We start from the raw sequence: 25,042 nt of genomic DNA, 5'->3' as shown, positions 1-25,042 counted from the left end.
TCTGTGTCTGAGTTTTTATTTGTCTTGTTCCCTTGTTGGGTTCAGTTTTATATCCCACATATGAGTGAAATCATATGGTTCTCAACTTTTTCTCTCTGATTTCGCTTAGCATAATAATCTCAAGATCCATCCATGATGTTGCAAATGGCACTATTTCATCTTTTCTGATGGCAAAATAGTATTCCATTGTGTATATACAGCACATCTTGATCCAATCATCTATCGAAGGACGCTAGTTGTTTCCATATCTTGGCCACCATAAATAGAGCGGCAATGAACATCAGAGCACATATATATATCTTTACAGATAAATGTTTTCAGATTTTTTTTGGTAGATACCCAAGAGAGGGATTGCTGGGTCATATGGTAATTCCATCCTCAATTTTTTGAGGAACCTCCACACTGCCTTCTATAGTGGCTGCACCAATCTGCATTCCCATCAACAGTGTATGAGGGTTCCTTTTTCTCCACAGCCTCTCCAACACTTGTTATTTGTCATGTTGATGATAGCCATTCTAACTGGTGCAAGGTGATATATCTCATTGTGGTTTTCATTTGCATTTCTCTGATGATTAGTGACATTGAGCATCTTTTCACATGTCTATTGGCCATTTGTATGTCCTCTTTGGAGAAATGTCTATTCAGGTTCTCTGCCCGTTTTTTAATTGAATTGCTTTTTTGTTGTTGAGTTGTATGAATTCCTTATATATTTTGGATATTAGCCCCTTATCAGAGGTATTGTTTGCAAAATTCTTCTCCCATTCAGTTGGTTGCCTCTTTATTTTGTCAATGGTTTATTTTGCTGTGCAGGAGCTATTTAGTTTGATATTGTCCCATTCATTTATTTTAGCTTTTCCTTCCCTTGTCTTTGAAGTCAAATCCATAAAATCCTCTTTGAACCCAAGGTCCATAAGTTTAGTACTTACCTTTTCTTCTGTGCAGTTTATTGTTTCAGGTCTTATGTTTAGGTCTTTGATCCATTTTGAGTTAATTTTGGTACACAGTGACAGATAGCAGTCTAGTTTCATTCTTTTGTATGTGGCTTTCCAGTTCTCTCTGCACCATTTATTGAAGAGGCTTTATTTTCTCCATTGTATGTTTTTGGCTTCTTGGTCGAAAATTATCTCTCCATATTTATGTGGATTTATTTCTGGGTTCTCGATTCTATTGTTTTTTGTGTCTGTTTTGCTGCCAATGCTATACTGTTTTGATTATTGTTGCTTTGTAGTACAAGCCATAGCAGCATTATTAACAACAGCCAAGAGGTGGAAACAACCCAAAAGGCCGATTAATGAACGCATGGATAAACAAAATGACATATACATACAATGGAATATTTTTTAGCCTTATAAAGGAAATTCTGATACATGCTATAACATGGAAGAACCTTTGGGAGATTGTGCTAAGTGAAATAAGCCAGACACAAAATGGCAAATACTGTATAATTCCACTTATATGAAGTACCTAGAGTTGTCAAATTTTGATAGAAACAGAAAGGATGGTGGTTGCTAGGGGCAGGTTGTTGGGAATAATGGAGGAGTTAGTGTTTAAAGGGTATAGAGTTTCAGTTTGGGAAGATGAGAAAAAGTTCTGAGATGGTGGTTGCACCACATGTGAAAGTAATGTCACTGAACTGTATGCTTAAAAATGATTTGTGGTAAATTTTGTTATGTACATTTTTACCATAATTTAAAAAACACACAAAACCACTCAAGCACTTCTAATTTGCAGCCACAGCTGAGATCCACTTTTCCAAATTCAAATGAGAACATGTCCAGTAAAAAAAAAATGCTGGTTGTGACCAAATTTGAGTTCATGCCCCTGCAAAATAATACTGTCCAGCAGAACTTTGTGAAGTTGGCAATGTTCTGTGTCTGCTATCCATCATAGTAGCCACTAGCCATATGTGACTACTGAGCATTTGAAATGTTAGTGTGACTGAGGAACTGGACTTCACATTTCATTTACATGTTGGATAGCACAGCTCTAAGGAGTTTGCAAGCCACAGTTTGGAAAGCAGAGGTTTGAAGTCAGCTCTTCTACAAAGTCTATGAAAGAAAGCTACCCCCTGGCCTCATCCTCCCCAGTTCCTCTACCTCAGAGGCAGCCACTTGGAATGCTTAGTGGGTTGTTTGGGTATTGACTGCCTTGTGTCTAATTGTATTGCTGCTTCTCGATTTTGTCATTATTTATTGACCTCTCACTATATAGAAGCACACTTCCCATCTCAATATAGATATGTAGTTAGATCAGTAAGTGTTTATAATAACTATGCTACTCGGAGCTAAAACATGTAGTAGGAAAACCATGATTCATTTTCTTTTCCTGCATTTTCAACCCCGTGGCACTAATCATAGTATCTCTTGCATTTGCTTGGTTTGCAAGTATATACTTGTCACTAAGAATTCAACCTCAGATTCGACCAATTGTTTATATCTTCTCAAGACTTACAGATAACAAGAATTCTTACAATTTTATCTCATGGAAGAAATCTCTCCTAGAACCTTGTGACCTACTCCAATCTGGATCATTCGCCCTTCTTTACCTGGTACATGGCCATTATCTTTGGATCTACCTTCACTACCATCCTGAGAGTTCCATTCACCTTTATCATGTGTTGGATCTCCTCTTTCTGGTATCCTGGGTCATTTTCTTACTCGAATTATTCCATCTTTTTGGTGGAACACATCTTGTAGTAGTTTACTGAGAAGGGATATATGGGAGGTACGTTTTAGATCTTAATTAACAATTCAGTTGGGTGTAGAATAGTAGATAGACAGTGTCTCCATGTTGAAAGCATTATTCCATCGACATTAAGCTTCCAGTGTTACTTTTGGCAGTTCAAAGACATTCTATTTTCTCCCATCCCTTCTATGGGACTTGTTCTTTTTCCCACAGAAGCTCATAAGATCTCTGTGCTGTCTGAAATTTCATGTTGATGTACTTTGGTGTGGGTGTGTTTCCATTCATTGTGCTAGGCCATTTAAATCCCGAAATTCTTCTGGGAAATTTTCTAGAATTTAGTTGATTTATTTTCCTCCATTTTCTTTGTTCTCTCTCTCTCTGGAATTTATATTGTTCAAATGAATCACCTGGGATGATACTTTAATATTCTTATATTTTTGTTCCTATTTTTCATCTTTAAAATATTCTTTCTGGGAGATTTCCTCGACAGGCTATTTGAACCCTACTCTTGAATTTTTCATTTCTGCTATCATGTTTATAATTTCTAAGAGCTGTTTTTTTGTTGTTCTCTATATATATTCCTTTTTGCAAGTTTCTGGTCTTGTTTCATTTTCTTTTTAAGGTTTTCATTTTAAGCTTTCTTTACCCTGCAGAGCTAATTTACTCCAATCTACTTTTTTTTGCTTGCTTTTGTCTCTGTTCAATAAAAGGCTTGGTAATCTTTGCCTGCTCATTTAATAGAAGAAATTACTATAAAGCTGACTGGAAGTTCTAAGAGTATGGGTGGAGTTTGTTAAAAGAGCTTTGCTACAATGTGATTTTGGTTGGGCCATTTGGCAAACGCCATGTCAGTATCTTTAGATTTTCCCTTTAATGCCAAACGGATTCTCCTGAGAGGTTTCTTCCAATCACTTGTATGGAGGGTAAATTTTGAATTACCAGTTTTTGGGGGGATCATGTGCAAAAAGAAGGCTGTGGAGGGGGTTGTTTCTGTATTCATCATGTATACAATTGCTTAATTGCCCTGTTTTCTGTATAGTACCCCTGTCCTCTGTCCAATGTCTCCTCAGTTTTCCTGCTTCAATCTTCTGCTGGGGTGAGAGGAGGGACAGTCATTGCCCCAGTAGTATAGATGAGGGAAGTGGTTGATGGATCTGTGGGGTGTTTTTTTGGTGGGTTTTTGTTGTTGTTTATTTTTTTAAACAGGTGCTTCAGTCTTCATCCTGCTATAACAGAATACTATAGATGGTATGGCTTAAACAGCATTCATCTCTCACAGCTGCTAATTCCGAGATCAGGGTGCCAATATCATTGGGTTCTTGGTAAGAACCCACTTCCTAGTTTACAGACAGCCAGTCTCTTGCTGAATCCTCACATGGCAGAGAGCAGAGAGAGCAAGGTCTTGTTTCTCTTAGTATAGAGTCACTAATCTCTGTGAGGGCTCCACCCTCATGACCTAATTATCTCCCAAATCCCCAGCTTCCTATTACCATCACATTGGGGATTAGAACTTCAACATAGGAATTTTGGAGAGACATGAACAGTCCATAAGAAAAGCTTTCAACTAGTCCTTATTTTGGCTTTGGCCCCTTTATCTCCACTTTTAGAAGTACCTGATGCTGCCATTTCCAGAGCCTTTTGGACATTCTACACACTGTAAATAGGTTGGTTCTGTTGTCCTGACTTCCCACCTAGGATTCTGTTAAGATTTGGCCTTTCATCATCCTTTTGGCTTCCAAAAATTGTTACTGTTGTCATTTCTATTTTCTTTCTCCTTGTGGGTTTACACCTTTAAAAATATTTACTGTAGTTTTAGTGGGTTTTCTTTCTGGAACTCCTTTATTCTTTACTCAGAAATCACTCCAAGGTTACTTTTTCAAATATGGTGAGGTCTGTATCGAAGTTATTAACAGGTGCTTAGCTACACACCAAAATAGCGAAAGTTAGAAAAACTGACAATACTAAGTGATGATGAGAATGTGGAATGAAGTATGTCAATTCTCATACATTGCTGGAGGGAGTGGAAATCGGTGCAACCCTTTTGAAATGCTATTTGATTATTCATAAAGCTAAATATACATTTAACCAATGACCTAGCCATCCCACTCCCAGGTATATACCCAAGAGAAATAAGTACCGTAAGTCCTCACTGAATGTCGATAGGTTCTGCAACTTTGAGTGAAATGATGTATAACAAAACCAATTTTACTGTAGGCTAATTGATATAAACAAGAGCTAAGTTCCTATGGTATCTCATCAACAATATAACAAAACAACATTGAATGAAATGATGCCATTCGAGGATCTGCTGTACTTCTGTCCACATACAAGAATGATTATAGCAGCACTATTCATAATGACCCAAAATTGGAAACCACCAAAATGTCCACCAACAGGAGAATGGGTAGATAAGTCATGTTATATCAATACAAGGAAATACTACATAGTAAATAAAAATAATTAACTACTGCTACATGCAAAAACATGGATGAATCTCACGGATAATTATGTCGTACAAAAGAAGCTAGTCACAAATATATGTTATGATTCCATTTATATGAAGTCAAGAACAGGCAAAAACATTTATGGCTATAGAATACAGAATAATAGTTTTCTCTGAAAAGGGTGGTGGCATTGCCTGGAAAGGGGCATGAGGGAACCTTCTGGCATGCTGGAAGTGTCCTATATCTTGTTCATAGGCGCATCCTGGGTGGGATCATGCATGCCTGGCCTGGGCAGGTAAGACTGATAGTATAGAAGAAAAACTGAAAGATGGGTGCATTAGAGTGTGTTGGGGGAGAAGAGGATGAACCAATTAGGTTCATTATATTCTGTCCAACATATGCTAATCCTTAAACTGATAAGTCTTTGGAGGAAGTGTGTTTAAATAAGGGTGCAGGAAAGCCTGAAAGACTCATCTGATGAGGAGCATCTTTGTGGGCCTAATTAGAAGGAAGCAGATGTAGTGTGAAATAAGGGGCCCAGACAACTTGGATGAACTTAAACTACCCAAATGTAAGTGCTTCAGGGGAGACAAAAAATAAAGGTCCTGTGCTGTCAAGCACACAATATAGTAGTAAGTCCTCAACATTATCAATAAGTTCTGCGACTTTAAGGGAAATGGCATATAATGAAACCAGTTTTTCCACAGGCTGATTGATAAAAATAAGAGTTCCTATAACATCTCATCAATGTTATAATGAAATGATGTTATCTCAGGACCTACTGTAGCAGACTATGGGGGGTGAATTAGCTGAACTGTGAGCTGAAGCCTCTAAGTATGTAGGAATTTGAAAAAGACAGATCTTTTTAGGCTTCAGTTGTATGGGAAGGCTTCTTTGAGACTTTCAGTCTGAGCCCAATGCCAAAGAGGCAAGAGAGAGCCTTACTAACTTCTAGCTAACAAGAAAGAATGTATATGCATCTGTGGGAGTATTCCTTCTGTGCCCATCAGCCTGCAAGGACAAAGTGGGATGAAAGCAAGAGCAACATCATGGGCCATAGCTTGAGAGTCTATATCAGAGTTCTCTAGAGATTGCTGGTGTGCTTGATATATTAATGCCCTCTGCCCTTAGGGTGGCCAGAGCTTCCTGGCAGGATGCTTTCTTATCCATTTATTTGAGGGGGTTATGTGTGTTACGTGATGAAAACTATTGGAAAGCACTATTCTAGATTTATCCCTCTTCTTGGAAAGCATTGGTAACACATGGTCACAATGCTATGTTTTCATACCTATAGTCCTAGGCAGACTGTCAGCTCTCTGAAGGTAGACAGATTGTCTTATTCACACCTATATCTCCAGTGCCTGGAACATAGTATGTTCACAGAAAATACTTCATGCAAGTCAAAACCACAATGAGATGTCATCTCACACATGGTAGAATGGCTATTATAAAATAGACAAGAAATAACAAGTGTTGGCAAGAGTGTGGAAAAAAGGGAACTCATGTGCCTTGTTGGTGGGAATATAAATTGGTACAGCCACAATAGAAAACAGTATGGAGGTTCCTCAAAAAATTAAGAACTACCATATGACCCAGCAATTCCACTTGAGTATTGTCTGAAAAAATAAAAAACCTAATTTGAAAAGATATATGCACCTCCATGTTTACTGCATCATTATTTACAATAGCCAATATATGGAAACAATGAAAGTGTGATACACAGAGTAGCAAATTGAATAAAAAAATAAAACCCAACCATATGCTGCCTTCAAGAGACACATCTCAGGTACAAGGACAAATATAGACTCAAAGTGAAAGGGTGGAAAACAGTACTCCAAGCAAATGGTATCCAAAGAAAAGTGGGTGTATCCATACTTATATCTGATAGAACAGACTTCAGGGTAAAAAAGGTAACAAGAGACAAAGATGGATATTTCATAATGATAAAGGGGACTATACAACAAGAAGACATAACACTTATCAATACATATGCTCCAATCTAGGAGTACCAAAACATATAAAGCGACTGCTAACAACTAAAGGGAGAAACTGACAAAAACTCCATTATAGTAGGGGACCGAATGCACCATTGACAGCTATGGATATATTATCCAAACAGAAAATAAATAAAGAAATATCAGCCCTAAATGACACATTAGATGAAATGGACATAATTTTGACATTTACAGAGCATTTCATCCTGGAACAATAGACTATACATTATTTTGTAGTGCACATGGAACATTCTCAAGGCTAGACCGTATGTTGGGATACAAAACTAGCCTCAGCAAATTTAAGAAGATTGAAATCATATCAAGCATATTCTCTGACCACAGGCTTTCAAATTGGAGGTCAACTGCAAAAAGAAAGTGGGGAAAACCACAGATATGTGAAGATTAAACAACATGCTACTAAAGAATGACTGGGTCAAAGAAGAAATAGAAGGAGAGATCAAATGATACATAGAAGCAAATGAAAATGAAAATACATTGTATCAAAATTATTGGGATTTGGCAAAAGAAGTATTAATAGGGAAATTTATATCATTACAGGCCTATTTCAAGAAACATCCCAAATAAACAACCTAAAATTACATCTTAAAGAACTAGAAAAATAACAAATGAACCCAGGGCCGGCCGAGTGGCACGATAGTTAAGAACTGGCTTGGGATGCCAGAGGGCCCCGGTTCGGATCCCACATATGAGGGCCAGTGACACTGCCCTCCACAGCTAAGATGCTGAACAACAGCTCAACCTGGAGCTGGGCTGCCCTGAGTCGCCTGCGACGGCGTAGGCTGCAGCCCCTGTGGCAGTGGGTTGCCATGGGCTACCGTGTGTAGCCAGCAGCCAGCGTGAGCGGCCAGCAGCCAGCGTGACTGCCGTCCAGAAGCCGGTGACTGATCTGCCTCACCCAGGAAGAGCACAATGATGGTGCCAACTTGGGCCAGTGAAGAAACGTCCTCCACAACTAGACTGAAGAACAAAACGACAGCAACTTGTCTGTTCCCCTTCCCCCAATTCCCCAGCACTGTTCCCATCCCCCCAATTCCCCAATAAAAATCTTAAAAAAAAAGAAAAAGGAAAAAAAGAACAACAACAACAAAAAAGAACAAATGAACCCAAAGTCAGCAGAAGGAAGGAAATAATAAAAATCAGAGCAGAATTAAATGAAATAGAGAACAAAAAGACAATAGAAGAAATTAATGCAACAAAAAGCTGGTTCTTTGAAAAGATTAATAAAATTGACAAACCCTTAGCTAAACTCCATATGATAAAGAGAAAAGACACAAATAAACAAAAGCAGAACTGAAAGAGACGTTACCACAGCTACCACAGAAATACAAAGCGCCATACAAGAATACTATGAAGGACTATAAAACACCAAATTCAATAACCTAGAAGAAATAAGTTATTAAAAGTATATAACCTTCCTAGACTGAATCACGAACACTGGAAAATCTAAATAGACTGATCAACAGTAAGGAAATTGAAACAAACATGTAAAACCTCCCCCAAAGCAAAACTCCAGGACCAGATGGCTTCACTAGTGAATTCTACAAAACATTCAAAGATGACTTACCACCAGTCCTCCTCAAATTCTTCCAAAAATTTGAATAAGAGGCAATACTTCCGACTCATTTTATGAGGTCAACTGATACAAAACCTGATAAGGATAACACAAGAAAAAGCTACAGACCAATATGTCTGATGAATACAGATACAAAAATCCTAAGCAAAATACTAACAAATCGAATACAACAATACAGTAAAAAAATTATATAATATGGTTAATTGGGGTTCATTCCAGGAACACAAGGATGGTTCAACATATGCAAATTGGTCAATGTGATGCACCACCTAAACAAAATAAAAGATAAAAATCATATGATTATATCAATAGATGCAGAAAAAAATCATTTGACAGGATATAACATCCATTTATGATTAAAAATACTTAATAAAATAGGTATAATAATAGAATGAAAGTACCTCAACATAATATAAAGGGCATATATGGCAAACCCTCAACTAATGTCATACTTACTGGTGAAAAACTGAAAGCTTTTCCTTTAAAATCAGGAACAAGACAGGCATGGCCCCTGTCACCACTGTTATTCAACATGGTATTGGAAGTCCTAGCCAGAGCAGACAAGAGAATGAAATAAAAGGCATCCAAATTGGGAATGAAGAAGTTAAATTGTCACTTTTTGCAGATGACATGATTCTTTATATAGAAAACCCCAAAGACTCTACCACAAAACTATTAGAAACAATAAACAAATACAGTAAAAGTTGTAGGATACAAAATCAATGTACAAAAATCCATTGCTTTCCTATATACTAACAATGAAATTTCAGAAAAAAGAAATTAAAAAACAATTCCTTTTGCAATTGCAACAAAAAGAATGAAATACCTAGGAATAAACAACAAAGGATGTAAAGGACTTATACAGTGAAAACTAGTGTAAGGATCTTGGCCCAGACCCTAGGCCGGACAGACTCAGCTGGACAGACTCACTTTTAAAAATCATACTTCAGGGCCGGCCGAGTGGCTCAGTTGGTTAAGAGCTCGCTCAAGAGTTTGAGCTCTGAGCAACAGCGGTTCGAGTCCAGCCGGAGCTGAGCAGCCGCTGAGCTGCCAATAGGTAGCAGGATGGCTCAGCTAAAAAATAAATAAATAAATAAAAAATAACTCCAGCTAGACTCTAAGCAGAACTTCCCGTTAAGACAATAAAATACCTAACTTTACAAGAAATGGGTTGCAAAAGAAATATTAAGAATGTTTTGCAGAAGTAGTTTTGTCACAACTGGCTTAGACCATTTCACAGGAGCTAACAGCTCTTTTTGCTTCTGTACACCTGCTTTGCTTCTGCTGGGGAATAAAAGGTTAAAGAACAACATTCCTCAGGCCTTGCAGTTCCTCCCTTCCTCTCCCTTCCTCAGGCCTTGCAGTTCCCCCTTCCTCTCCCGCCTTCATGTTAACATTTCAGGAGGCCTTGAAGCACACTAACTTTATCAACCCGGTCACAGTCACGATGTACTGTTAAGACACCTGGACATAACAACACTGTTGCAACAGCGGGATGCAGTTTTAACTAAAATAACTACACATTCTTTTTGGCTTCTGTAATTTACTTTACATTTAACCCCCACCTTATAAAAACCCTATCCACTGAGACCTCCGGACCGTTTTCTCCTTAGTCAGAGGGGCGGTCACTGAGCTCAGCTTAATAAAATCTTCAGAACTTTAAACTTTAATTTGACATCCAGCCTCTTTATTGATTATCTGGACCCAACACTAGGAGACATTATTAAAAGAAATCAAAGAAGACACAAAGAAATGGAAAGATATTCTGTGTTCATGGATTGGAAGAATCAACATAGTGAAAATGACCATATTACCCAAAGAAATATACAAGTTTAATGCAATCCCTATCAAAATCCCAATGGCATTTTTAAAAAAAGAAATGGAACAAAAACCAACAGATTTGTATGGAATCGCAAAAGACCCTAAAGAGCCAAAGCCATTCAAGAAAAAAGAACAAGGTCAGAGGTATCGCACTCACTGACTTCAATTTCTACTACAAAGTGACAATAATCAACACAGCATGGCACTGACAGAAAAAGAAACACACAGACCAATGGAATACAACTGAGAGCCCAGAAATAAACCCATATAGATATGGGCAGACAATTTTCGACAAAGGAGCCCAAAACATACAATGGAGAAAAGAAAACCTCTTCAATAAACGGTGCTGGGAAAACTGGAAAGCTACGTGCAAAAGAATGAAACTGGACTGCTATCTGTTACCATGTATCAAAATTAACTAAAAATGGATCAAAGACCTAAACTTAAGACCTGAATCAGTAAATTGCATAGAAAAAAGCATAGGTACTAAACTTATGGACCTTGTGTTCAGAGAGTGTTTTATGAATTTGACCTCAAAGGCATGAAAAGTAAAAAAAAAAAAAATAAGTGAATGGGACTATATCAAACTAAAAAGCTTCTGCACAGCAAAAGAAACCATCAACAAAACAAAGAGGCAACCAATTGAATGGGAGAAGATATTCGCAAACAGCACCTCTGATAAAGGGCTAAAATCCAAAATACATCAAGAACTCATAAAACATAACAACAAAAAACAAACAATCCAATTAAAAGATGGGCAGAAGATCTGAACAGTCACTTCTCCCAAGAAGACATACAAATGGCCAACATATATATGAAAAATTTTCAACTTCACTAACTTAGGGAAATACAAATCAAAACCACATTACGACATCACGCCAGTGTTAGAATGGCTGGCTATTCTCAGCAAGACAAGTAATAACAAGTGATGGAGAGTCTGTGGAGAAAACAGAACCCTCATACACTGCTGGTGGGAATGTAAATTGGTGCAGCCACTATGGAAAAAAGTATGGAGGTTCCTCAAAAAAATTAAGGATAGAATTACCATGCAACCCAGCAATCCCTTTTCTGGGTATCTACCCCCAAATTCTAAATACATTTATCCATAAAGATATATGTACCCCTGTGTTCATTGCAGCATTGTTCACGGTGGCCAGGACTTGAAAATAATGGAAGTGTCCTTTGATAGTTGACTGTATAAAGAAGATGTGGTACATGTGTAAAGTGGAATATTACTTGGCTATAAGAAAAGATGAGGGCTGCTGGTTAGCTCAGTTGGTTAGAGCACAGAGCTCATAACACCAAGGTTGCTGGTTTGATCACCACATGGGCCGCTGAGCTGTGCTCTCCACAACTAGGTTGAAACAACTACTGGACTTGGAGCTGATGGGTTCTGGAAAAACACATTGTCCCCCCCACCCTCTCCCCCACAAAAAATAAAATAAAATATGAAATACTGCCATTTGTGACAACATGGATGAATCTTGAGATTATCATGCTAAGCAAAATAAGTCAGACAGAAAATGTCAAGAACCATATGATTTCACTCATATGTGGGATATAAAACTGATAGCAACAAATAAGATAAAAACTCATAGACACAGACAACAGTTTAGTATTGGGTTGTCGAAAAAGCCATGATGTATTTTTTTCTCTGTTTTTTGTTGCACAAATGAGTCATGACTTTTCTGACAACCCAAAAGTTACCAGAGGGTAAGGAGAGGGGGCAGTAGAGGAGGGTATAGGGGTCAAATACATGGTGATGGAAGGAGAACTGACTCTGGGTGGTGAAGCCACAATGCAATATATAGATGATGTATTACAGAACTGTATACTTAAAACCTGTATAATTTTACTAACCAATGTCACCGCAATAAATTTCATTAAAAAAAGAAAATGTGATACACACACAGTGAAATATTACTCGACCATAAAAAAGGAAATCTTGCCATTTGCAATATGGATGGACTTCAAGAATATTATGCTAAGTGAAATAAGTCAGACAGAGAAAGACAAATATATGATCTCACTTATATATGGACTCTAAAACAATTTTTTAAAAATGAGCTCATAGATACAGAGAACAGATTGGTAGTAGGGGTGGGGAGTAATATGGGTAAAGGGGATCAAAAAGTACAAATTTCCAGTTATAAAATAAGTAAGTCCTAAGGATGTAGTGCACAGCATGGAACTATAGTTAATAATACTGTATTTCATATTTGAAAGTTACAAGGAGAGATCTTAAAAGTTCTCATCACAAGAAAAAAATTATAACATATAAAATGACAGATGTTAACTAGGCTTACCATGATGATCATTTAACAATATATACAAATATTGAATCATAATGTTGCATGCTTGAAACTAATGTTATATGTCAATTATGCCTTAATTTTTAAAAAGAAAATATTTCAGTAAGGAACAAAGAAAGGAAGGAAGAAAGGCAGGAAGGAAGGAAGGAAAAAAGGAGAAAGTCTAGACCTTGAAGGATGAGTAAAATTTGGATAACGTGGAAGGGTTAAGGGTTTTTCGGGAAGAACAATATGATGAGAGTCAGATATTGTCATGGTGTGTGCCAGGCACAACGTGGAGAACAGCTGAGTGGTCTAGAACTGTTCATGTTTTAAAGCAGTGGGAAATTAGCAGGTCCCATACTGCCTTTTTAATATGATGCTGGATGAACAAAGAGCTACTGAAGCATTATTGTCCCCCCCCCAAAAAAAAAGTAAAGAATAGTACAAACACATAGTGGTTGACGCAACTGGTCTTGATTTTTCTCTTAGCATCTATTGTAATTTTAAGTCAAGCTCTGCCTACCTACCCACTGTGGGAACCAATTTTTCCCTTGGTCTGGGTCCTAATTCCAATAATTCTTTAATGTTCCCAGATCATCTTCCGGCTCAGAGACCCTCACTGAAACCCTTGGCACCTCTGAGACAAAGGATGCTGGGCCATCCCTCGTGATGTAGGGGAGGCGAACTGTCTTGTTTTCTTTACCCATATGTTTCAGATATTGGTTTTCACATAGAGAAAGGGTCCAAGTGGCTATCTTTTACTCAAACGATCTCAAGTGTCACATTCTCAGAGGCGTCTGCTCTGAGCTCTCTAAGGTCAAGTTAAAGGCCCCTCTTCTGGGTCCCATAGCACCGTCTCTTATTAATGATGAAACAAACACAGCTGACATTATAGAGCATTTAATAGGTTCAAGGCACTATGCTAAGTGCATCACAAGCATTATCTTATTCAATCCTTGCCACACAAATCCTATAGTAAGCACTTTTATTATCATCTGCATTTTATAGAAGAGGAAACTGGAGCGCAGAGAAGTTGAGTGACTTGCTCAAGGCCAGCTGGTAGGTGGCCAAGGCGTTTGTCTAAGGCTGAAGCTGCTGCTCATAACCACCATGCTCTACTATATGCCTTTAATAGAGCCTTTACCACAAGGTGCTGTAATGATATGCGTAGGCCCCGCCCCCTAGCTTGTTCTTCCCTATCTGAGTAGGAAGCAAGTCTCACCCGCATCCACGGAACCTAGAAACACATTCTGAAACCAAGAGAAAAAAACACACACCAGACTTTCACCAGATGGCGCTGTGGGAGTCCAAGAGAAAAGTGCCCTTGAGACTATTTCTTTCCCACGCCTTTTCCACAGAATATCCCCAAGTAGCCACATTGTTTTCTTTCCCTTTCCAGAGAAGGCTGAGTGGGTGGGAGAAGCATTTTCAAGATAATGGTTAGGCATGCATTGACACAAAGTTGACAATTTAATTTATGACGTTACATTTTGGCCCCAAATCCTTTTAGATTCATGCACTTCTTTCAAAGATCTCAGAGTGACTTTCAGATTCTTGTCACATTAAAATCTAGAAATAAAATCTGAATTGCCCAAAGCATTGAAGGAGGCTGTGCAGTGGAGTGGAAAGGTTTCCAGACTGGGAAGCAGGAAACTTGTTGGATTTTGATGGCTCTGCTATTGACTAATGGGGGAACTTGAGGCAAGTCCCTTCTCTTTTACAGACCTCTGAAACCTCAGCTGGAAAATAACGGGGTCAGATGAGTCTTGCAACACAAAAGCTGTTTGTTGGTTGGCTGGTTTTTCTGCTAGCATCTGTACAAATGCTGCATCATACCGCAGCATTATAGCATGGTGGTAATAAAGATTATGGACTTTGGTTCAAGTCTCAGCTGGGCCACCTACAAGCTACTTCACTTTGGGCAAGTTACTTAACCTCTCTGAGACTCAGTTTCCTCACTTGTATAATGGGAATGATATTGTACCTACTCCACAGGGTTCTTGTAAGGATTAAGTGAGATAATGCATATAAAGTGCTTAATACAGTGCTTGGCACACTTAAGTTTTCAGTAAAAGCTATTATCACATAGGTCTGACTCAAATTTTAGCAACTTTATCTAGAGTTTGGGTGTACATTTAGTAGTCATCCAAATAGGGGGCAGATTTGAAGTAATAATTCACAAACAGTCAGGCTTGGCCCTTTTATAAGTATAAGGGTTGGGCTGGCCGAGTGGGTCAATTGGTTAAGAGTTAGCTTAACATAAGCGCAAGCTCTGAGAAACAGGGCAGCTGGTTCAAATCCCACATGGGCCAGTGACGCTGCATCTGAGCTGAGCTGCTGCTGAGCTGCCAACAGGTGGTAGGATGGCTCAGCTGGTGAGAGCACGTGCTCCTAACAACAAGACTGCCTGTTCGATGGTGGCTACACTTGCCCACAACTAAGACTGAACTGAGCACCTTGAGTTGAGCTGCTGCCTGGATGGCTCCTTGGATAGAGCGTGCGCTCTTAACAACAAGGTTGCTGGTTCGACTCCCACATGGGATGGTGGCTATGCCCACCTGCAACTAAGACTGAACTTGGCACCATGAGCTGAGCTGCCGCCCGGATGGCTCAGTGGATAGAGCGTGCGCTCTTAACAACAAGGCTGCTGGTTCGACTTCCGCATGGGATGGTGGCTATGCCCACCCACAAATAAGATTGAACACAACAACTTGAGCTTAGAGACCACGAGCTGCTGACAGGAAGCCAGATGGTGACTGGCACCCTCCACAACTAAGACTGAAGAACAACAACTTGGCTGGTCCTCTTCCCCAATTCCCCAACACTACTGTTCCCCTCTCCCAATTCCCTAATTAAAAAAAAAAAGTATAAGGGTAAATATTTCATGGGTACATGACAAGGCTAAGTATGCAATTGAAGCAGAAAGTTACAAAAGTAACCACAAACAGTTGCAATCCTCAGACATAGTTGATGGGAATATAAAAAGATACAACCACTTTGGGAAAAGGCAGCTTCTCGTAAAACTAAACTATGCTGCAGCATTCCCACTCCTAGTTATTTACCCAAGAAAAAGGAAAACATATGTCCACAAAAGGGTCTATATGAGAACATTCATAGCAACTTTATTCTTAGTAGCCAGAAACGGAATGTCTATTGGTAGGAGAGTGGATAATGGATAAATGGATAATGTACAAACAAACTGTGGTATCATCATACAATGGGGCACTACTCAGCAATACAAAGGAACAAAGTACTAATACTCGCAACGACATGGATGATTCTCAAAAACATCATGCTGAGCAAAGGAAGTCGTATACAAAAGAGTGCATACTATATGATTCCATTTATATGAAGTTCTATAACAGGCAATACTAATCAATTGTGGAAAAAAATTCAGGAACAGTGGTTGCCTCTGGGGGTGAAGGGAGGGGTTTACCCAGAAGGGACAAGAGGAATATTTCTTGAGTTGTGTTTAATATTTTATATCTTGGTAGGGGTTTAATTTACAGTTACACTTGTCAAAAATCAGCAAATGTACAATTTATCTTTGTGTATTTCATTGTACATCTATTTTACCTCAAAAGGAAAGTAATAATAATAATAAAATATTGAAGTCTAGTGAAGGATAGCTGTGTGGAAAGTGCTTAGGAGTGAAATGTACTGATGTCTGCAGCTTCAAAAAGAAAAAAAGAAATGGGTAGATAGACAGATGGAGAGATGGAGAGGTGAGGGATGGATAAAGCCAGTAAAGAAAAAATATTAGTGGTAGAGTCTAGCTAGTGAGTAATAAGTGTCCACTGTAAAATTTTGCTAACTTTGCGTTATGCTTGAAATTTTGCATAATAAATTTTTTTGGGAAAAAAATGTAACCACAAAGTTCCACAACTTGCACAGAGCAAATATTTTTTCAAATTTGAAACTCTTTATTGGAGAAAGGCAGACCTCAGGCCTAGGTAAGTATTTCCTGAGCACCTACTATATACCGGGCACTGTGCCAAGCTACATGAGGGATACAAAGATGAAGAGCACAGCACTTGCCCTCAAACGGATCACAGGGACCATCTGACAAGCACACGTATCACTCTTATTCTATGCTGTGGGGTTGCTAAGGGGAGTTAAATTTCTTCTAGTTGAAAGTGTCTTAATTGTTCTCAGCACAGAAAAGACATGATAATTATGTGAAATGATAGAGGTGTTAGCTAATGCTATGGTGATAATCATATTGCAATATACGGGGGTGCCAAAAAATGTATACAAGTGGACACTGTGGTCAACGTTGCTCACACAGTAGTTCGCCATAATCAGAAGTGTCTGGATGCTGATGGTAACCACTTTGAGCACCTCTTGTAATTGCAGAAGTCAAACATGACTTGTATTCATCTTTTGTTATCGGTATATGTTGAGTATTACAATTTTAACAGTTATTTTTTCCTTAAAATACATATACTTTTATTGGCACCCTCTGTATAAATATATCAGATCAACACGTTGTACACCTCAAACTTACACAATGTTATATGTCAATTATATCTCAATAAGAAGACAATAATTTGGAAAAAAACGAAAGAGAAAGAAAGAAAGAAAAGAAAATAAAAGTGTCTGTCATTGAAGACATGCTGTGTAGGTACTGCTGCAAATATAACTGGAAGGCCTCTTCAAAAGAGAGCACAGTGTCTTGAAGGCAACACTAAGGTGATATTTTGCAATCCAATGGGGCCCATTGCTTCAAGGATTTTGAGCCAACAAGTAACATCCTGAGGAAATTGCTGGGAGAAAGGGGCAGCTGCAATACATATCATACATATTATTGCTTTAGAGGGATTATCAGGCAAGGGAGCTTTTAACATAACTTCAATGAACACAGAGAATAAGTGGAAGCTTCCATAGGGAAGAAGGAGGTTCAGAATAACCCAGGAGAGCTCAGAAGACTAAGGAGATAAGACCTTAGGTTCACCTTCTGGGAAATAGGAAGCTATTTAGTCTGTGCCCCTCTCCTATTTCTTCGCCCCATGATGTTGTGTCTCTGTAAGTCTGTACTGGTTGTTGCCAGCCAGCATCTATTCTGATTGTTTGTTATCCATTCTGACTGGTCCGTACCCAAGACATACTGCTCTTAAATATCTTTATATCAACTTCACCCACCTCATAGGGTTGTTGTAAGGTTAATTAATGCAATGTATGTAATACGAGGTCTGAGAGTTAACTTCGTGAACTTGTTGCAACGATGTTGCTAACCTTTTTTGCTATCAGAGGGACTATTCATTATGAACTTGTAACAACTGGATAAACAGTTAACCACGTTTGCTATTTGGAAGTGCTGAAAATGCTGCACGAAAAAGTTAGATGACCTGAACTTTTTGCCAACAATTCATGGCTCTTGCATCACGACAATGCACCAGCTCACACGGCACTGCCTGTGAGGGAGTTTTTAGCCAGTAAACAAATAGCTGTATTGGAACACCCTCCTTACTCACCTGATCTGGCCCCCAATGATTTCTTTCTTTACCCGAAGATAAAGGAAATATTGAAATATTGAAAGGAAGACCTTTTGATGACATTCAGGACATCAAGGGTAATATGATGACAGCTCTGATGGCCATTCCAGAAAAAGAGTTCCAAAATTGCTTTAAAGGGTGGAGTGAGTGCTGGCATCGGTACATAGCTTCCCAAGGGGAGTATTTCGAAAGTGACCATAGTGATATTCAGCAATGAGGTATGTAGCAGTTTTCTAGAATGAGTTTGCGAACTTAATTTTCAGCCCTCGCATGCCTAGCACATTTGCTAAATGAGATCAGAGACCATATTTGATGCCTCAGTATGTGATCCAGATACAGGGTGAACTCAGCACAAGTCCACCAAGACCCCCCAATAGTCTCTAAAGTAGGTACTTGAGGCCCCTGAGGTCCATTTCAACACACAAATATTGTGATCTTTATCAAACTCCAGTTCCCCCAAAATACTGCACATATTTCCATGGAACAACTGAGAAGCCCCAGTTGGACCCAGCAACTGTCCCATTTATTCTCCTGCTTCTTTTTAGAGTGCTCGTACTGTGCTGGTTTGTGGCAGGCTGCACCCTCGAGATGGTGCTGTTAAGAGCAGGTAGGGTGGGTTGTAACAACAGTGAGCTCAGACTACTTGGAATCTTCCTTCCTTTTTCAAAATAGGCTTTGGACTCTAGTGCTTAAACTTTGGATTCAGGATCAAAATTCTCTCCAAACCAGAATTCTGGCTGGCCTCCATACCCACTGCTCATTGCGCTCCAGATCCTGGCACTTTCTGCTTTTCCCCAGTTCACAAAGAAGTGACCGTGAGAGTTATTGTATAAAACCACAGGCATTTCACCAATGTGACTTGTTCGCCAATGTGTCTCTAGGACCCAGCACAGTGCCTTGCACAGTGTAACATGCAATAAATATTTGTTGAATGAAGGAATGAATGAATGAATTACTCTTTCTCAGCCGGTAGTTGATGCTTCATGAAACCTCTTTCCTCCCTTCCCTCAGAGACCATTGTGGCTTTGCCAGCCTCCTGGACTCCAACAATGCTTACCATCTGTGCCTGTCCTTTGGCAACCAGCCAAACTCAACTCAGTTCAGTTCAAACAATTTCCATGGGGCTGCACTATTGGCAGGAAGCACTCACAGTCTCAAGGAATGGCGAATGCATTTCCTAGCCCATGGCGCCTCAATTGTACTTTGAAAACAACCTTGGAATAGAACAGAACTTTTCCCAAGACATTTTAAAAGTCTAAATACACGATTATAAATTACTTCCCTTTGTCAACACACTTGATTACCATTCAGGAAATAAGTGAGTTCTGGATGATGGATAAACAGATGATTATTTGAAAGGTATGGGGCAGGTGTCGAAAGGGGGATGGAAGGCTGGGGAGGAAGGAGACCCAATCCTTGCCTGATGGATTTGCAGTGTCATTAAGTGCGGTGGGGTAAGGGGTGTCGGCATCTCAGACATTTAGGACTGGCCTGGTACTGGGATTTGAAGGGATGCCCAGCAGCCCCTTGCTTGAAAAGAAGGCCAGAATCCCCCCACATACACCTGTTGTTTTTTTCTGAGGATTGGGCCTTTTAAAAATTTATGAATATTCTCCCTTTCTGTTGCTACCTTCGTCCACACATCTCCCACTCCCCATGCCAGTCTTCTATAAATTAGTAATGTGCCGTCTTTCTGGTAATTATTTCTTTTAATGGAATTAAAATTAGCCTTGTACATGTCCATTAAAACATTATTTTTAATGGCAAAACCCCAGAAATAACCAAAAATCTTACAATAAGAGCTAATTTAAATATATAATGGTCAATCCATAATCTGGGATACTGTGTAGACAATAAAATGATGTTATAAAAATAGCAATTGACAGAAAAAATTCAGAATTTGTCACTAAGTGAAAAAGATAGGCTACAAAACAATGTTTGAGCTCTGTGTGTATGTGTGTATGCATGCTGCACATGTGTGCAGTATTGATCTTTTTTTTCCTGGTGTTTTTCTATGTTTTATAGATTTTCTGCATCGAATGCTGCAGTCTGAGTTGGGGCACTACCAGGAGGACTGCATTGTAAAGACTCTGAGAACATAAACAGGTATCAAGCAAGGCTTCCTTCAGTCAATGAATTTTGAGGAAGGTGAATGGCACAGAGTACTGGAGAAGAACTCCGGAAATACGCTGTTTTTCAAATGCAAAAGGGAAAAGATGGTGTCTATTGGCGTTGAGGACTTAAGGCCCACCAACAAAGATGGGATTCCATTAAAGAAACAATGGGGAGCAACTCTGGGTTTCTAAACAAACGGGTGAATTGATGGAAGTAGTTTTGGAGGAGAATTATTCTAGCCATAGCAGAGTGGATTGGGGTGTAGACAGGGAGATCTGCCAGTAGCCTCTCCGTTTGCATATTTGACCTGAGGTAATGAGAGCTTGGGTTAAGCTTGTGGCAATCAAACCAGAAAAGAGGGAGCAGGAAGATCTGCGAGATGTTACCAAGGAAGAATCAGACCTAGAGATTCACATTTGGCTAAATACATGCCAGGTGGTAGGGAGAGCCGTGTAAGGAGACACTTTCCAAGGACATGAATGTTTAAGGGAGAATAGCTGAGGATGGAGTCTTTGAGGATTCCAACAGTTAATGGGAGGAGGAAAAAGAAGGGGAGCCAGCAAAGGAGACGGGAGAATGATGGGTCAGAGAGATAAGAAGAGAAATTTGAGAATGCAACGCCGCCGTGAGAATCCAGGGCAGGACAGTTACAGGAAAGAGTGGGTGGATGATGGTATCAAATTCATCTTGAGAGCAAAGATGCCAACTGGGCAGAGACCCTTGAATTTGGCCAGGGGGCTGTTAGTGAACTCACTTATAGAGCTGTTTTGGCAAAAGTGCTGGACTCTAGAAGGTTCCAGGGAAGGGAGATGTGGGGAAATAAAGGCAGCTCATGGATACCACTCAGGTAACAAGAGTAATGTGCTAGGACTGAGAAGAACAACATCAAACTTCGTCATTTTAGCCCTTCTCCTTAACCACTTGAACGTGTTTCCTCTTCTGAAAATGGGAATAACCCTACTAGCTCATAGGGCTGTTGAAAGTATAATGCAAGTTTAAGTGATTATTTTTATGCTACAGTGAAGGTGTTTCTTCCTCCCCACTCTCCCCCAAAAAAGCCTAGAGATTTCTGGGCATGTTTTAACAGATGAGAGGAGGAGTCTTTTAGCTTAACAGTACTGTCCCTAGGTTGGTACTGCTTGGAGAATTTCCTAGCTGTGTCCTCTGGCATTTCTCATGCCAAGTCACTTTAACAATTCTTCCCTGAGCCCCTCTGAAGCCAGAACTCTGAGGCAAGATGATTAGGAGGGAATGAATGGTCAGGGTCACATGGAATGTCTCTGAGACCTGTGTAGAGGCTGTTAAGACAGGAAGGCTCTGTCTGAAACCCTGGATACAGTTTGTGCCAATCACACCCCAGCAACTGAAAGTTGCAGCCCCTGAGAGGATGGTAGGCAGTAGCAACAGAAAACCTTCCTTTTGAAACCATGGCACCTGCAGATTGAATGGCCCCTGGACTGAATGGTCTTGAATAGGCAGCTTGATTTTCAAGATGTACATAAGGGCATATACTTTTCTTTCATTTCTTCTATTCTCCCTTGGCAACCACTTACACCGAGACCTGACCAGCACTACCTCATTTTATTTTTCCTACTCACTGTCCACATATTAGTCATTTGAGCACTTTTCCTTTACAAAGCCCAGTCTGTTTCCAGTTCGACATACTGTGGATTGATCTTTGTCTTAGCGCCTTGCTTTCTCCTAAAAGAAGATGCCCTATGAGAAAAAAATGGCTGCCCCATAAGCTGGCGGGCCCTAGATCTGTTACCAAGCTCTGGAGAGGCACAGAGCTGGGTGCTGGCCTAACTAGATGGGGGTGGGGGACATGTTTTCCAGAACTGTACTTTTCAGACCCTGAGACAGCTAGAGTGTATGGTTAAAGGGCCCTTTTACTGTCTCTGCTCCTTTTAATGGAAGAACTTGATTTCATTTTTAGGAAGATGGCTTACCTAGGGGAAATGGGGTCACACCATGGATAGTACACTCACATGCTAAGATATATGGGCACCTCTAAAAATATGACAGGAGACCAGAGCAGAGGTACTTCCAAGGAGGCTGGTGCATTATCAGAAACCTTTCTGCAAGACCAGGGCATCCTACTCTGCTTTGTTCTTCTTGCAAGTTCCTGACCATTCGGTCACCAAATTTGGTCTGAACATCTTCTGAATAAGATGCTCTCCTCAGGCCAGAAGAAGGAATGAGGGCTAAAAGATAGGCCAGGGCCCTTGTCTATGAGAGAAATTGCCAAAAGATGAGGACAAGCGGTCTCAACTGCTGCTTTACTGAAGGGCTGATAGAACCCTGGGGCAGGGCCTGCCTTGAGGGGGACCAAATACTGTATTTAGTCCAAAGCCAGGCCTGTAGGGCAGGTGGCCAGAGCTTGGAAGGAATTCTCTTCCGCAGCCCAGGGTCCAGGCTTGGCCCCGGCAAGCTGCCTGGCCAGACTCTGCTGCCTGGGGCCTCGCGCATTCCGAACACCCGCCCCCTCCGCCCCTCTCCCGGCCTCGCTCCCTCCCTGTCTCCTTCTCCTCCTTCCACCAGCTGTCCTCTTTCCCCGGAGCGGCGAGACAGCCGGAGCCTGGGAAGAGGCGGCCTGGGGCAGGAGGGGGCGTGGTGGGGAAGGGGAGGAGGAGCAGGGGTGCGGGATAAGGAGGCCCGGGTGGCTGGCGCCCCCAGCCACTGCGCCGCCCGCCCTAGAGCTGGGTGCCACTGCCATCGCTCGCTTGCTTCCCCTCGCTCAGGGGAAAGGTCAGCAGCGTCCTGGAGCCTCCTTGTCACTCTCCAACAGCCATGAACTGCAGCGAGAGCCAGCGGCTGCGAACCCTCCTGAGCCGCCTACTGCTCGAGCTGCACCACCGGGGCAATGCCAGTGGCCTGGGCGCCGGCCCCGGCCCGAGCATGGGCATGGGGGTCGTGCCTGACCCCTTCGTGGGCCGCGAGGTGACCAGTGCCAAGGGCGACGACGCCTATCTCTACATCCTGCTTATCATGATCTTCTACGCCTGCCTGGCCGGAGGCCTCATCCTGGCCTACACCCGCTCTCGCAAGCTCGTCGAGGCCAAGGACTACCCGTCCCAGTCCTGCGCTGAGCACCAGTGGGCCACGGGCGGCGCCCTGGCCGCCGACGCCGAGACGGCCACCAGCTCGCTGGCTGAGGGCCGCCACCAGTTCACTCCCGGGGGGCTGCCCGCCCTCACCCAGGGCACCGAGGGGGTCTAAAACCACATCCTCAGCTCGCTTGTACCCTCCTCATCTCGCTTATCCTGGGTGCGGCCCCGGCTTTTCCTTTCCTTTCCTTCCAGGGTTAGCCTCACCTGCGGCCCAGACAGTGATGAGAGGCCAGGAGACCTACCCACTCCCGGCCAGTTTCCCCCTTGTCTCCCTCCTCTCCCCTACCCCTCCACTCCACGCCCCCCTCCTGCCCCCATCCCGCACTTCCAAATGCACTAAACTGCCTCTGCTCAATTGTCTTCAGACAGCCCTGTCACCACGCTCCAGCCCTCTGTGTGAACTGAATCCAACACGTCCAACATTTGGCACTGAACTGAAGCAGTGAAGTCTATCAGAACGCTCGGCGGTCTAACTGGCAGCTGCTCCAGGGGTTGCCAGGGACTGCTCACTCTGCAGAGACAATGAACTTGCCACCACTGCCAGGCTGGCTGCAGCAGCTCCAGCTTCCTGTTGCCTTAGGGACAGAGACAAAGAACATGAAGAGACCTCAGACATTATTTCCCTCCCTCTCTCTTTCAGCAGGGAGCTAGCAGAACACTGGGACCAGTCTGTGGAACAGAATGGACTTAATGGGGAATGCAGTGGGAGGGGGGCACAAAAGGGAGGGGAAGACCTATGACCCCAGCTGTATGCTTTTCTTGAATCTAGTTGTCACCCAAAGGTAACTTGCGTGATTTTTAGTAGCTTTGCCATCCATCTTTTGCCATGGGTAACAATTGCTGGGTGTTATCACCCTAATACCTCCAAATGCCTCTCCTATATTGATTCAGCTGTTATGGCAGCTGTCTGCTTCATCTATGGAACACGAAGCTCAGATGTCCCTTGCTCTGTAACCTGTGGAATGTCAAAGGCAGGTAATAAAGGTTGTTTAAACAATAACTTAAGACTGTTCTCTCAAAGATCCCAGCCTTGAAACCCAGTACTATATGGAGAAGGACTATTTTTTTTTGCTTTTAGAAATGATGTTTAGATTTGGGGTTTGGATTGTGGTGATATTTATACCTACATATCTAGTTCCAATAGAATATATGTGATTGTAGGTGAAGAAAATTTGTATATGACTAAATGGGTTATTTTTCAAGTGTTTCAAAAGTTGTAACTGCTTTTTTCCTTTTTCTTAATCCTTTCAAGTATGAAAATGCTAAGTAAGGATTTCTCACTTTCCTTTTGCAGTTTTTCAGCATATACTGAAAAAAAAACCAAACCTCATACCCATCACTGTTAGCAATTACTAAAGTTATTTTTTAGACATCACCTTCATAACTCTCTCAAAGAAGTGGCTTAATAAAAGAGAAAGAAGCCACCAAAATAGTGTAAACTTGAGTCAGAGGGAAGATGATTGAACTAAGTAATTTGAAGCAAAGATAGG

General features: G+C 41.0%; 1 protein-coding gene across 1 annotated transcript; it reads left to right on the top strand.

The window, feature by feature from the left end:
* The first annotated feature begins 20,391 nt into the window (after positions 1–20,391).
* KCNE5 (potassium voltage-gated channel subfamily E regulatory subunit 5) lies at positions 20,392–24,489 on the top strand. The gene is made up of 2 exons (XM_019632827.1): positions 20,392–20,433; positions 23,231–24,489. The coding sequence occupies exon 2, from the start codon at positions 23,233–23,235 to the stop codon at positions 23,659–23,661; it is 429 nt and encodes a 142-aa protein (XP_019488372.1). The 5' UTR covers positions 20,392–20,433; positions 23,231–23,232; the 3' UTR covers positions 23,662–24,489.
* The last annotated feature ends 553 nt before the right edge of the window (positions 24,490–25,042 follow it).

Source organism: Hipposideros armiger, unplaced genomic scaffold, assembly GCF_001890085.2.
Source record: "Hipposideros armiger isolate ML-2016 unplaced genomic scaffold, ASM189008v1 scaffold_1182, whole genome shotgun sequence".
Lineage (NCBI taxonomy): Eukaryota > Metazoa > Chordata > Mammalia > Chiroptera > Hipposideridae > Hipposideros > Hipposideros armiger.
This window is presented reverse-complemented; position numbering and strand designations above follow the sequence as displayed.

Excerpts from the sequence above, each read along its gene's own strand:
- KCNE5 (XM_019632827.1), top strand. The coding sequence starts at position 23,233 with ATGAACTGCAGCGAGAGCCAGCGGCTGCGAACCCTCCTGAGCCGCCTA.